This window comes from Trichomonas vaginalis, chromosome III (assembly GCF_026262505.1).
Source record: "Trichomonas vaginalis G3 chromosome III, whole genome shotgun sequence".
Classification (NCBI taxonomy): domain Eukaryota; phylum Parabasalia; order Trichomonadida; family Trichomonadidae; genus Trichomonas; species Trichomonas vaginalis.
Window position 1 is genome coordinate 3,807,016 of NC_067205.1, and position 14,888 is coordinate 3,821,903.

The 14,888-nt window shown below is 29.3% G+C and overlaps 4 protein-coding genes across 4 annotated transcripts, besides 4 other annotated features; all 4 read right to left on the reverse strand.

The window, feature by feature from the left end:
* Window positions 1–80: part of a mobile genetic element that runs on past the window's edge.
* A 5,733-nt stretch (window positions 81–5,813) lies between these two features.
* Window positions 5,814–5,936: a mobile genetic element.
* A 628-nt stretch (window positions 5,937–6,564) lies between these two features.
* Window positions 6,565–8,027: a mobile genetic element.
* A 936-nt stretch (window positions 8,028–8,963) lies between these two features.
* TVAGG3_0636660 (glycine-rich protein family) lies at window positions 8,964–9,656 on the reverse strand (the record flags this gene model as incomplete). The annotated part of the gene is made up of 1 exon (XM_001302112.2): window positions 8,964–9,656. One exon carries the CDS (start codon window positions 9,654–9,656, stop codon window positions 8,964–8,966), a length of 693 nt encoding a protein of 230 aa, XP_001302113.2.
* Window positions 9,657–10,327: 671 nt separating this feature from the next.
* Window positions 10,328–11,020, reverse strand: TVAGG3_0636670 (glycine-rich protein family; the record flags this gene model as incomplete). Its single annotated transcript, XM_001302111.1, has 1 exon — window positions 10,328–11,020. One exon carries the CDS (start codon window positions 11,018–11,020, stop codon window positions 10,328–10,330), a length of 693 nt encoding a protein of 230 aa, XP_001302112.1.
* A 407-nt stretch (window positions 11,021–11,427) lies between these two features.
* TVAGG3_0636680 (glycine-rich protein family) lies at window positions 11,428–12,123 on the reverse strand (the record flags this gene model as incomplete). Its single annotated transcript, XM_001302110.2, has 1 exon — window positions 11,428–12,123. One exon carries the CDS (start codon window positions 12,121–12,123, stop codon window positions 11,428–11,430), a length of 696 nt encoding a protein of 231 aa, XP_001302111.2.
* Window positions 12,124–12,389: 266 nt separating this feature from the next.
* Window positions 12,390–14,888: part of a mobile genetic element that runs on past the window's edge.
* TVAGG3_0636700 (MULE transposase domain-containing protein) lies at window positions 12,890–14,230 on the reverse strand (the record flags this gene model as incomplete). Its single annotated transcript, XM_051241063.1, has 1 exon — window positions 12,890–14,230. The coding sequence occupies one exon, from the start codon at window positions 14,228–14,230 to the stop codon at window positions 12,890–12,892; it is 1,341 nt and encodes a 446-aa protein (XP_051087650.1).

Here is a 14,888-nt window from a genome sequence, read left to right on the forward strand (position 1 = left end):
ATAAACTTTATATATATGTAACTTGTTTATTTCTATTTGCAGTATTCAGGTTTGTGCTAAACACACCTTTGGACACCCTATATACTAATAATTATTTTTATTTTCATTAAAATTATTCATTCATGATGTAAAAAAAGTTGAATTTTTTAAAATTTTTGAACTATAATTTTTTCTTAAACCAGTTTGACCATAAACTAGTGGCAAATTATATCATGTATCATTTGAAAATTTGTTTACTATTAGATGATGGATTTCATTGATATTTTGTAAATTTATACTCCATATATGCTCTTTCTTATAAATTTTAGAATGATGTACATATCATTTATGATATTTACTTATAATTAGAGAGACTACTCCTATTAATCCCAACAAATTTAGTAAATCTTCCAATTTTATTAAACTATTATGAATATTTCAAACATTAACATCAAGAATTGGTTGAAATATGGATGATAACATTAATCTGTGTGGATGTTATTCATATTAATAAAGTCTATTATGCCAGAATCTTGACGGAAAGATTTTGTCGAAATAAATGAGATACTACTGGGAAAAATCACTGTTGAAATCGTAGTATCCTTCATAAGGATAGTATCGGTATATGCATATTGTCTATATAATGAACGAGGCATTATTACTGCTGTTTTATTAACAGAGAAATAATTGGCATAAAGATCAGAATATACATATTGGATGTCTTTCATTTGGATAGGAGAATTTTGGAAATTTTCACCTTCAAAAACTAATTCCGAGGCATTGTCACCCATAAATCGATATATGGTCATGTTTTTGATACTTATGGGCCTATATAAAACAGAAATTATCTTTTTAACGGTTTGAGGAATTATTAAATGTTGGATCATTTGGAAACAGTCAGTTGAAAAATTTCTCATGGTTATTATTCCGAATGGCACCGTAAAAACTTTTGCTTGATAGTTTGGCGGGATATTGATCAAAGTTTTCATATCTTTTGAATATATAACTTTTTGTAAAACTGTGAAATATTTATGATCAGGATCAATAGTAAATTCCTCAAGAAGATAGTTATGCTCGAATGGGCCCATCTCATGCATATAATAACAGTTTTTGGGAATATGAATTGTTTTAATTTTACTATGAACTATTACATTGTTCATTAGTTTTTCAACCGAATCAGGAAATTCAATAGAGAGAAGAGATGTATATTCATTGAAGCATAAATCTGAAATAATTTTAACCGGATTTTGAATAATAATATGTTGTGCATCATTTGCATGAGCTGTCTGTGGGTATAGTGTTTCATTATCAGTAATAAAAGTTAATGTGCGAGTTTGATCATTCCAGCTCAAATGAGACTAAAAAACACAGCCAACTAGAATTTCTTAAATAGGAGTTTATATAACCGTAAATATGATCGAAATTACCGGCAAAAAACAATTAAAAATAGATATCTTATTTTCTTTCAATGCTATTATACAACTTTTAATCCAAAAATTTGCCGGTAATTTCGATAACATTGACTTTGTCACTTTTCAATTAACAAATTTTCCTTGAAAATGGATTAAATTTCAAATTAAATGAAGACAGAAAATCAGTTTCGATTGGGCTTTGTACTTCATCAGATAAATCTTGTGACGAATTATCAAAAACTGCATACAATTCAACAAATTATGATCCATCTAATTTTGAAATACCTTTATATACACCTATAAGTAAATATCGTATTACCGATTTAGGTGTTGCAGCTTTCAGTAAATCAGGATTAATAACAATTAAAATCGGTCGATTTGTTGAAAGATTAGGATATAGATCCCTTGATTACTGCTCAAATTTGAGATCAATTAAATTCGATGCTGAATCAAATCTAGAAGTAGAATACGGAGCTTTTGCAATGTTTTCGAAAGTGGAAGAAGTCACTTTTCCAAAAAGTTTAAAATCAATTGGAACATATTAATATAAGAGTATAAAAGTTATTAACTATTTTGGAAACAATTCTATCAGATGTGAAACCACATTAACAACTTCTACCACAGTTAATGTGTTACCAATTTATCCTGATTCAACTTTTTGTGGTATTCCTGTTAAAGTATTATATGAAATACCTACAAAACCTTCAATATCTTGCGAGTTCCATTATATTTATAGATTTAATACTTTGTTCATGTTTTTATTAATTGTAATATAAACTATTTTAGAGTTGTACTTACACTCATATGACTTTAATTCTACTTATGACAAATGTATTGTAGATTTATTTAATTAATAAATTAAAAAGTGATTAATCATCTGAGAATTGAATAATTATTGCTATTCTAGTTAAAATGTTATTTTATTGTAGAAATTTTATGTATTATGGTTCCGAATTCAAAATATATAAGTTATATAAATGATTACAGTTCATTAATTGTGTACTTTTTATTAAAATTAAAAAATAACATGATTGGAGGCTATGCTATACATACCTTAGTTCTCCCTGTTTAAATAGGTCCAAATAATTCATCACATCGTTTAAGTTTATTTATTCAAAGAATATTCAATGTTTTAAGAATTCAAGATAAGCAAATATTTTGATTTTTTTACTAACCTTAATAAAAACTGACATTTTTTATCTAGAGGATATCCTCTAAAAAATCACACAATTATTTCATGAAAACGGGTTTGTTTATTATTTAAATTCTGATGGAAAGACCGTTTCTATTGGTAATTGCACTTCGACAGATATATCTTGCGAAAATTTAACATATCCTGCACTCGATCCTGAGCTATATGATTTAAAATATTTATATATTAGCAACTTTATTATGGACAATCAATATATTGTTACAGATGTTGGAGTTGCAGCTTTCAGATTATCAAATTTAATTTCAGTTAAAATTGGTCGGCTTATTGAGCGAATTGGGTATCGAGCATTTGACAGATGCTATAATCTTGTAAAATTTGAATTTGAAGATAATTCAAATTTCCAGATAGACATTGGAGCATTTTTATACTATACAAATGTCCAAAAAGTGACATTTTCCAACACGCTTAAAGTTATTGGTCCATATTTCTCAGAAAATGTAAGTGAAATACATTATTATGGAACTCATTATATAACTTGCGAACAAGATTTTACTAGAGATATTTCAATTTACGTTCTGAATAATTTTCCAAGTGAAACTTTTTGCGGAAAACCTATTACAAGAATTAACGAAATTCCGCAAATAATGATAAAATCATGTTACAATTATTTATTTTTGGCTGATAATATCAATATCTTTTCCATTCCATTCTTATATATAAAATAAAATGATTTATAAGAATAGAATGAGTGACAACATAATTAATCACATTACATTTACAAACTTATTACATCATGGGTGTGCTTAGGTAAAAATTTACATGAAATGAATTTAAATTCATTGAAGTTTCATAAAAAATAAATATTTTAGGGTAGAAAATAATTGTTTGATTGAGAAATCAAGTAATTCATTAATCCGAGCCAATGTTAATGTTAAAATATTCGATCTGAATGTTTCGGTAATTTGCCATTCTTCATTTGCCTTTGCAAAAGTCGAAAAATTTATTGCAACAAAAAATTTAGAAAGCATTCAAATCTGGGGATTCCTTGATGCGTATTCCTTGCATTATGTAGATTTGAGTGTTAGTAATTTAACAAAAATAGAATCCTATTCATTTCAATCATGCTATAAACTAGTTTCAATTTCATTTCCACCTACAGTCAAAGAGATTGGAACAAAAATTTTTATGGATTCTCCAAATATAAAAACTATTTATTATTATGGTCAAACTGATTTTTCTTCTATTCAAATGTTTGACTCCATTTCATCAGTTAAAGTTTATGTATTTAGATATTACCCTGCAACTGATTTCGGTTTTGTTCCTGTAACTTATGTAGGATATCCGGAAATAGGATTTTTAATAAAAATTTCATGCATAGCTAATCCAATTTTCAAATTAGATATTCCTATATTATTTTTTATTATTACTATTTCAACATTTTGACAAAATGTTAGTCACTTTTACGGTTTTTATTTGGGTAAGCTTGCGAGCAACAATTAAATGTAGTAAAATGAACAAACATTTTGAAATAAGTTTTGTAAGTTTTTTATTGAAGGTGGTTAAACTTTTTTGAATCATTGATATTATAAAAAGTGACATTAACAGTTTTTGATAATAAACATTTTAGCCATTCATTAATATATGCAATCATTCATCAGCCCTCAGAAAAAATTATTTTGGTATTTAAAATGATCATAAATTTTAATTTGAAATTAATAATATAGAAAATGTAAATACAAATGAATACATTGATGAATACAAATAATTCATACATGAAACAATTTTAAAATTTAAAATAGTTATTCTAATAAATCCATTTCCTAAATGACCTATTTCAATCGTGCCATTTGGAGCTGGCATTTGGCTTGTACCATTAATCATTTCTGGTTTCTCAAATATCAACCCAGAATAATGAACTGATTCATATATTCCCGATCGAAAGGAAATCGAATTTTCTTGAGAATTCTCAGTGATGGCAATACATCCTGAATAACCGCTGATGAAGCTGCTCCCACCACCACCGCCATAATCTGAATCAACATTAGACGAACCACCGCCGAAATATCCAGAACCGCCTGAACCACAACCATTTGTATCTCCAGCTGCACCTATTCTGTTTGGGTTTCTACCGCCAAGTCCAAATTTGCCATTGACTTTTCCAATTCCACCTGATCTTTGAGTGCCGCCCTTTCCATAATTTCCTTCACTATTGTATCCATTAATGGAACCGCCTGGACCACCTTTGCCATTAATATCTGGACCCCCTCCACCAGCTGCAACTATAATTCGACTTTTTAATGATGTAAAGTTATCGTATTTGCCTGGAAGAAGTCTGATGTCAGAGGCACCTCCACCACCATATTGGCCTGGAGCGCCTCCTCCATATGCATAGTTTTGAGATCCATATTGGCCTTGAGAGCAAACATGCAGATAAAAATCTGTTGGAGAATTTAATTTAAGATACCCTTTTACATATGATCCTCGTGAAGGAGGGACGTATGCAACTTGGTCTTTATAGAATGCACTTGAGCATCCCCATAATTCAAAAATGTAATATCCTTTTTTTAATCTAACGTAGTTTGGTTTAGATTCATAATAAGATGAACTAGTATATTCATATTCAAATTTACAATCCGATGAATTTGTAACTGCTTGAATTCAAAAAATTAAATAATTTGAAAAGAGATGAATTTTTATATAAATCTACAAAACACAGTACGATAACTGCTGGTAATTAAATTTTAGGATCCACAAGAATTGGGCTTAATTTTATCGATAAAATTAATAACGATCATTTTCAATTCAAAATTACATCAAATTTCCATATATTAAATTTATAGTCAATTTTCATTTTCCTGTTTTATTTCATATCAAAGGCACAACTAAAATAGATGTTTAGACATTTGAGTTAATTTTGATTCTCCATCATATTCCCAGAGCAATCACTCAACTCACTCCAAGGTACATCATTAACCACACAAGTACCACATATCCTTCCCCATCCATTCTCAGGCTATATAATGTATTTCAGGATTAAGAGATTTTATATCATGGAAATTAACAACATTAAATAAATCTTCATTTAACGTCCATTAAAGTAATAATTGGAATGAAATATCTTCTTTATTTCCTATTTGTCTTTCTTATTTCGTTGATATGATATAGAATCATAGCTGGCTAGAATGTAGGTAAATATAAATATGTATAGAAGATAGAAACTTAAAATCAATTTCCTATAGTTAAGAATTTAATAATATTAAAGAAACTTTTTAAGGGTGCACTTACTACTTTCTGACACTCTCTCAAAAAGAGATATACGGGCGTGGAGAGGCATAGAAAATAAAACCTTAAACAAGAATTTTGAGAGAATGTCAGAAAGTGGTAAGTGCACCCTTAAAATAAAGACAATACACATGTTGCTTCTATTGTGTTATTAATTATCACATGCTTCTATCGTTTACATTTTATTCTTTGATATATGACCAATGATACTGACATCATCTTCTTCGTTTTCTTGGTCTTAAATAATAAGAAAGATAGAATAAATAATATGTGATAATAAATAATTCCTCCTAATATTGTTAGTTTTATCTGTGTTGTTATGAATCAGTTGACAATATGAAAATTGAAAATTCTAGAATAAATGAAAATAAATTAATGCGGTAAATATTCTGGATACATGTATCAGAAATAATAGGATATTTAATAATTCGGATGAAGCCATTGCCAGAATGACCTGTTTCATTAGTGCCATTTGGTGATGGCATTTGATGATTTCCATCAATTATCAATGATTTTTCAAATTTTAATCCTGAATAGTGAATTGATGTGAATTCACCTGTTCGAAATTTGATCGAATTTTCTGTTGAATCTTCTGTTATCGCCACACATCCTGGATAACCACTTATAAAGCTACTTCCTCCACCACCACCAAAATCATTGATAATACTAGATGATCCTCCACCAAAATAACCCGAACCTCCTCCTCCATTCCCTTCATCACCTATTCTGTTCGGATTCGTAAAAATATACCAATAGATTGCACATATACCAATATTTTGTAAAAATTAAATATTATCTATTTTTAAAATTTTCGAATTTGACTATATTATCGTTTTAAACATGATATATACTAACTTTACTATTTGATATATGATAAATAATGATATTTTAAAAATTGAAAATTTGGATTTTTAAATTTGCAAAGTATATAGTATAGTAAATTCATAAATGAGTATAATGTGCCCAATTATAACAATTTTCAATCATTTGATAATTCTATGACTATGGATTTTTGTACTTCTAATTAAAATAATGTCACTTTTTAATATATTGAGTTTAAGGTTTAAATTTAATTTAAAAAATCGATTTGTTTATACATATTGGAAAGGAATTTTTTGATAATATCTTTTGTATATTAATACATTATGACTTATACTATGTTACCATAATATAAGTTCAAATTTTTATCATGCACATCAATATAAAATTGTAATTCAAAAAACACCTACTTCTATCGTCAAAAATACTCTCAATTTGAAAAAATACATCAAAAATATCAAATTTGCAAACCTAATTCTTCGAAATACCGAAGAAGGTAGAATATACAAATAGTGTCGACAGAAACTATATAATTTTCTTTACAAATTGTCGAAGGGGAACTGAGAGTTTTTTCTTATACGTTGAATTATAAATCAAATTATTGAATGGATTTTTGGAAAATTGAATACTCAATTATCGAAAAACCGTTTTGACAAAAAGTGATTAATACAATATTGTTGCCTATATTAAGTAATTATCATATATGATTTTTATTATCATATCAATTAATCGTGCATGAAGTTATTCTCGACGCAAAAATCGTTTTTTATAGGGGTCTTGCAAATCTAATTCTTCTTTCATATATTTTTTTAGAAGCAAACTCACTATATCAAAATAAACTTTAGTTGCATTCTAACAATTTGTCGAAGGGGAACTGAGAGTTTTTTCTTTATTATCAAGATATGACAAAAAATGTTAATATACAATTTTTTAATATTCGACATATATAGCGATAATGTAACATTATATGATTTTATTATATTATGATAGCATATATAAACCTTATCATATTATTAAAACTTTCACAAATCAAAAATATCTAGATTCTGTCAAAAAGTGATTTGTCAGATTTTTTCAAAAAAAAAATTACTCATCTAGAAGAGATTGTAAATCAAGTTTACTAATAACAATATAATGTATCACTAATATGCTATAAAATGTCGTGGGCTTTTTTGATTATAAATAGTTTTACCGGTCAAAGTTGAAATTTTGTCAAAATACCGAATTCTCAGATAAGATGAACTATAATAGTAATACTCAGTTTAAATATACTATACTATAGTGTATTACATAATGATATTATGTACTAAAATAAAAGTATCAAAAACTCATATTGGTGGAGATATTAAAACTTTTAAAATTGAGAGGGTGGGACCGGAGCCTTAAAATAAAGATAAGATAAGTTAATTTTTTTACACATGTTGCTTCTATTGTGTTATTAATTATCACATGCTTCTATCGTTTACATTTTATTCTTTGATATATGACCAATGATACTGACATCATCTTCTTCGTTTTCTTGGTCTTCGAATATAAGTCCATCTTCATTTTCGATGGAACCAATAAGTTCGATTTTGTTCAATGCAATACATGGAGGATCTCCTGGACATGATTCATCTTGGATTAGACGAACATACTTAGTATTGTATGTTTCACTAAATTTATATGTTTTATCTTTGCATCTTCTCATTTCTGAGTCTTTTTCAACTTTGTGAATTGTTTTCCATGTTTTGTTGTCATTTGAGATTTGTAATGACCAACTGTACAAACAACATTCACAACAATCATTATCATCGATACAACAACATGGATAATTTATATCACAACAGCCAATTTTGAGGTAATATCCAGATAATTTGATCATGTGATTTTTAATGGAATAAATCGCCCATGGAAGATCTGATTTGTTTTTCCCACAATTTGAACACCAATCATAGTGTTTGTCCATTTGATCAAAAGCGTATTCAGGTTTAGTTTTTTGTTGGCTTCCATTTATGTATTGGAATGAAGATCCACTAACTGAACACTCAATTAAATTATTCCTATATGTATTTTTAAATATAGAATTACCATCGCTTATTAATTGTTCAAAAATTAGATTTAATAAAAACATTTTGTCACTTTTTAATATTATCATATTGAAAAGATACACTTTTTTCCGATGTCAGATTTTAAGATACACTTTTTTCCGATTTTTTTCGCGGTTTTTTTTTCAAATGTAAATATCTCTATATATGAAGATTTTATGAGCCGCAATTAAGGTGAAGATATAAAATATCTCTAGATGAATAAGTCAGTATGTTATCATATAATATTGTTTATTCAAAAGATGATATGAAAATAGAAAACTCAAGAAGAAACATATTAAGAAATGATGAATAAATATTTAATACGCATGAATTTGCATCTAAAGAAAATGAAGTAATTCGGATGAAACCATTTCCAAAATGACCTGTTTCATTAGTGCCATTTGGTGATGGCATTTGATGATTTCCATCAATTATCAATGATTTTTCAAATTTTAATCCTGAATAGTGAATTGATGTGAATTCACCTGTTCGAAATTTGATCGAATTTTCTGTTGAATCTTCTGTTATCGCAACACATCCTGGATAACCACTGATGAAACTACTTCCTCCACCACCGCCATAATCATGGCTATTTTTAGATGAGCCACCTCCAAAATAGCCTGAACCTCCTGCACCATTTCCAGATGCATCAAGTTTGCTTGGATTTCCTCCTCCTTTTCCAAAAGATCCATTGACATATCCACGCCCACCGGATGTTTGAGTTCCTCCGTTTCCATGATTATTATTGCTGTTAAATCCTTCAAGGGATCCTGCAGGACCGCCTAAATCTCCAGTATCTGGACCCCCTGCACCAGCCGCAACGATAATTCGACTTTTCAATGATGTAAAGTTAGCGTAATCACCTGGAAGAAGTCTTATATCACTTGCACCTCCACCACCAAATTGTCCAGGACCTCCACCTCCGTATGAATAATATTGCATGTTTTTTTGTCCTTGTGAACAAACATGAAGATAAAATTCTCTCTTTGAATTAAGTTTCAGATAACCTTTAACATAAGCACCTCCAGACCAAACGTATAATGGGTTGCCCTCAAGAAAACCACTTGAACAGCCCCATAATTCAAACAAATAATATCCTTGATTGAGCTCAATATGATATGGTTTAAAATTACTGTAGCTAGGGCTATTGTATTCAAAATCTAGTTTGTTTTGAAAAGGATGAGAAATTTTAACTGATATTGTTCAATTTACAATTACTTGAAAATTATTCAGATCCGCCTATTTTGTTAGGATTTCTAGCTCTTTTTCGAATAATTCTGTTAACATTTATCGACTTTAAGAAATTTTTGTATCATCATTTACATATTCAGTATGAAGACTTAACTCTTATTCGAGAAGGATTTATCCACAAATTGGTAAAATTTTTATTCCTGAATCAAATAATAGCAAATTTAATTGCTTGAGCTATTTGGATATCTTGTTCATTATTGAGAGCGGAACAAAATTTGCGAAAGCGCTCGCCATCTCAATAAGTGGTAAATTTCAATAGCAATTTGAACTTATATCGACTCAGATATATGGCCAATAATATTTATTCGATTTACCTTCAAAGAGTGTATATGATATTATTTTTGTTATAGATAATATTAATATTAATAAGAAGAAAAGATAAATAAAGAAAATCCAGAAATAAAAGAATGGAGAAAAGAGAAATAAATATTTTGAATACAAGAGTTAATGAATGTAGGGAATTGTGTAATTCGAATGAAACCATTGCCATAATGACCTGTTTCAAGACTTCCACTAGGTGAAAACATTTGACTTTGACCATCAATCATTTGTGTGTGTTCGAATTTCAATCCTGAATAATGAACAGAGATATATTTTCCTGATCGAAATGTCATTGGATTTTCTGGTGAATCTTCATTTACTGCAACACAACCTTCATGACCACTGATGAAGCTACTACCTCCACCACCGCCATAATTATCAATAATATCAGAAGAACCCCCGCCAAAATATCCAGATCCTCCTGATCCATTTCCGGATCCACCTATTAAACCAGAATTTCCTCCACCTTTTCCAAATTGTCCATTAACGTATCCTTGACCAGGAGAAATTTGTGTACCTCCTTTTCCATGATTATATTGACTATCATATCCTTCAAGAGTTCCACCTGGACCTCCAAAGTCCCCTGAATCTAGACCTCCTGCACCAGCTGCAACGATAATACGACTTTTCAATGATGTAAAGTTATCGTAATTCCCTGGTAGAAGTCTTATATCAGTAGCACCTCCACCACCATATTGACCAGGACCACCGCCACCATAAGCATAATTTGACATACCATATTCCCCTTTATGACAAACATGAAGATAAAATTCATATTTAGCTTTTAATAATATATAACCTTTAACATATGAACCTTGAGAAGATGGATAAGTTACTGGATCTTGAGGATAAAATGCAGAGGAACATCCCCATAATTCAAATAAATAATATCCTTTGGATAATTCGATTGGGTATGGTTTTGATTCATAGTAATTAATACCATTATATTCAAAATCAAGTATTTTTAGAATTGAACTTTCTATTTTTCAAGAAATATCCTGTAATTAAATAATTATGCTGCGATTGCTATTATTTTAGTAATTTATGTAGAAATTCCATCAGAATCCTTAAGTAAAATACCTTTATTGACGTTAACAGAATAAATATAAATGAATTTCATAAAAATGAAAAAAAATATTTTTTATGAATCAGTTGACAATATGAAAATTGAAAATTCTAGAATAAATGAAAATAAATTAATGCGGTAAATATTCTGAATACATGTATCAGAAATAATAGGATATTTAATAATTCGGATGAAGCCATTGCCAGAATGACCTGTTTCATTAGTACCATTTGGTGATGGCATTTGACTTTTTCCATCAATCATAATAGGATCTTCGAATTTTAATCCTGAATAGTGAATTGATGTGAAATCACCTGTTCGAAATTTGATCGAATTCTCTGTTGAATCTTCTGTTATCGCAACACATCCTGGATAACCACTGATGAAACTACTTCCTCCACCACCACCATAATCATTGATTATTGTTGATGATCCTCCACCAAAATATCCTGAACCTCCAGATCCATTTCCTAATGCATCAATTCTATTTGGATTTCCTCCTCCTTTTCCAAAAGATCCATTGACATATCCACGCCCACCGGATGTTTGAGTTCCTCCGTTTCCATGATTATTATTGCTGTTAAATCCTTCAAGGGATCCTGCAGGACCGCCTAAATCTCCAGTATCTGGACCCCCTGCACCTGCTGCAACGATAATACGACTTTTCAATGATGTAAAGTTAGCGTAATCACCTGGTAGAAGTCTAATATCACTTGCCCCTCCACCACCAAATTGTCCAGGACCTCCACCTCCGTATGAATAATTTGACATACTAGCTTTCCCTTGTGAACAAACATGGAGATAAAAATCTCTTTTCGTATTAAGTTTTAAGTAGCCTTTTACATAGGCGCCATTTGATACTCTATAGTTTTCATTTCCATTTTCATAACCGCTTGAACATCCCCATAATTCAAATAAATAATAGCCTGAATTTAATTCGATGTGATATGGTTTAGATTCATAATAATTAGAGCTATTATATTCAAATTCAAGTTTACTTTCATATGAATATCGAATTTCTTACTTAATTAATATGCGGCAAACCCAAATTTTAGCTAAAAGTGACAGGAAAAAAAACGTTTAGTATTAAAAAAAGACCGATGAGAGCTTCGTTCGAAATATAGAGGGAACTGAGAATGCGCAACCATTCTCAGGGAATATTGGATGCTATTCCCGTTCCCTCTGTATGGAAAATTGAGGTTTTCAAAGGGAGTTAAAATAATATCAAATTTATACTAATTTACTTCAAAATACAAAAGTATTTGACAGCTAAAATTAGTTACTTTAGCAAGCCTATCAATACCCTTTTACGATTATTGCTACTTTTTCGAAATAAAAGTAAAAACAAATTTATACTAATTTACTTCAAAATACAAAAGTATTTGACAGCTAAAATTAGTTACTTTAGCAAGCCTATCAATACCCTTTTACGATTATTGCTACTTTTTCGAAATAAAATAAATTTATTATCAAAAACCTTTTTTTTCTTAGTAAAAATAAAAATGTTATTTTATATCAAGTTTTTATTCATAAATTTTTATAATGTTGTATAAATTTGAAGGTGGAAATCTGTAATAATTTTATCTTGAAAAGACTTGGCATTCTCAACAATGAATTGAGGGGTATTGCATCCAAATTCTGTAATTTGCGTGAGAATACTAAGCTTGATTTCCATTGGGATACTTAATTTCGAAAAATACTGGGTCATTCGTTTTTGAACCTTTGCTGCCTTGACAACTTTATCAAGTAGGTCATCTAAACCCAATTGAAGCGTATTTAAGTTTGCTGATGAGTTAACTATTAACGATTTAATTTTATCAGTGAGCATTATACATTTTTCTGTATCCAGTCTGATTGTAGACTTTTTTGGCTTTTTTTCAGATGGCAACGGATTTGGAATTTTGTCTCTGAGCCTTATATCTTGAGAAATTCTGTAATAAAATGAAGGAACGATAAAATCGATTAATTTCATCACAAATCGATCAAATCTCATGAAAATTGTTCCGCCAAAGTAGTAATATTTAATTTTTTTGTTAATCGATTCTGAAATGTTATTTGTGAGAGCTAAATTTTCATCTCTTTCAGCGGCTGTCCATCTTTCTTGGTTTGATATCCATTGATTTTGTATGTATTTTGAAAATTCTGGGAATTTTTCGGCTATTTCCAGAATTTTTTTGAACGTTGGTTCAATCCATTCTTTCTTGCCATTTCTGCCGTATGCAAGATAGTTCATTTTTGTATCTAATATCAATTTGTCTGAACTCTCAAATGCATAATCTTTCAAATTTTTTCTGAACGCCCTCATTACATGAACTGCACACCAATGAAGGATAACTTCTGGAAAAGAGTTGATAATCGCATTTTCGATTTCTTGTGCACAATCTGACATAAAATATTTTGGTTTTACTTTTGCCCAGTTAAAAAATGCCTTGAGACAGAATGCAATATTTTCTGAAGTGTTTGGATAAACGACAAATTGAAAAATTGGGAATGCATGTGTATTTGGAAATTTGGCTGATATCATGTAAAACAACATTTTAAATTCAAGTAATGAATGGGTTGCATCAATAAAATGCTCTTTCACAATTTTGATTATGTCCAGAAATTTGAAAGAAGCATAATAAAAGATTAATTTCTTTGGTTTGTTGTAATTATCGACATCGAAATAAATTAAATCTTTTGGTGACTCTTGTTCTTTGATACCCTTAAATAATTGAGTTGACTTGAATTGATTATCATCGTACTTTTGAATACCTTTGATCTTTTTATTTCCTTTTTCCTGAATTGTTTTCATTTGATCTGAAGATGCATTCAAAAAAGATGGCCTGTTAAGTGGATCATCCAGATCAAGTTTTTTGTCGCATTCAATTTGAGCCATTTTCGGATCACCCCCTGTTTTATAAAATTAATAAGTACCCGACGATAGCATTGTGATAATGTGTGGTATTTCTTTGTCTCATCTTTGATTTGATTGTGATTATGTGTTCCATTATATTCTGTTAGGATATATTCTTCATCATCCTTTAGAAATGAGATACATGCTTCACATTTATCTGCACTGCACCTGAATTTTAATTTTGTTCCCCCTAAATTTGGATTTTTTTTAATTGATATGGACAACCTGCATGACATTCGTTATCAATGACAGCTTTCATAGCATCTATATAAGATAGCCTTTCTTTAAGTTGGCATGGTGCATCGATATGCATCAAAAAAATGAAATGAAATTTCAATATCAAAAAAAGCACAAAATTTGAAAAAATTCACAAATCTCGGTTTCTGAAAGAAAATGGCCTCTTAAACTTTGTGCATATATTCATCTATAAGAACATTTGTATCCATATATTATTTAGTCAACACAACTTATCTGGTATCGAGAAAATTCAAAAAAAGCACAAAATTTGAAAATTGCTCGGTTCTACATTCAAAATAAATTTCATTAATTTTTACGTACATATTAAGGTACTTATCTTCGACATATATAATCTTCATTAGATATATACATGATAAATAAAATTCATAAAACATTAAAAATC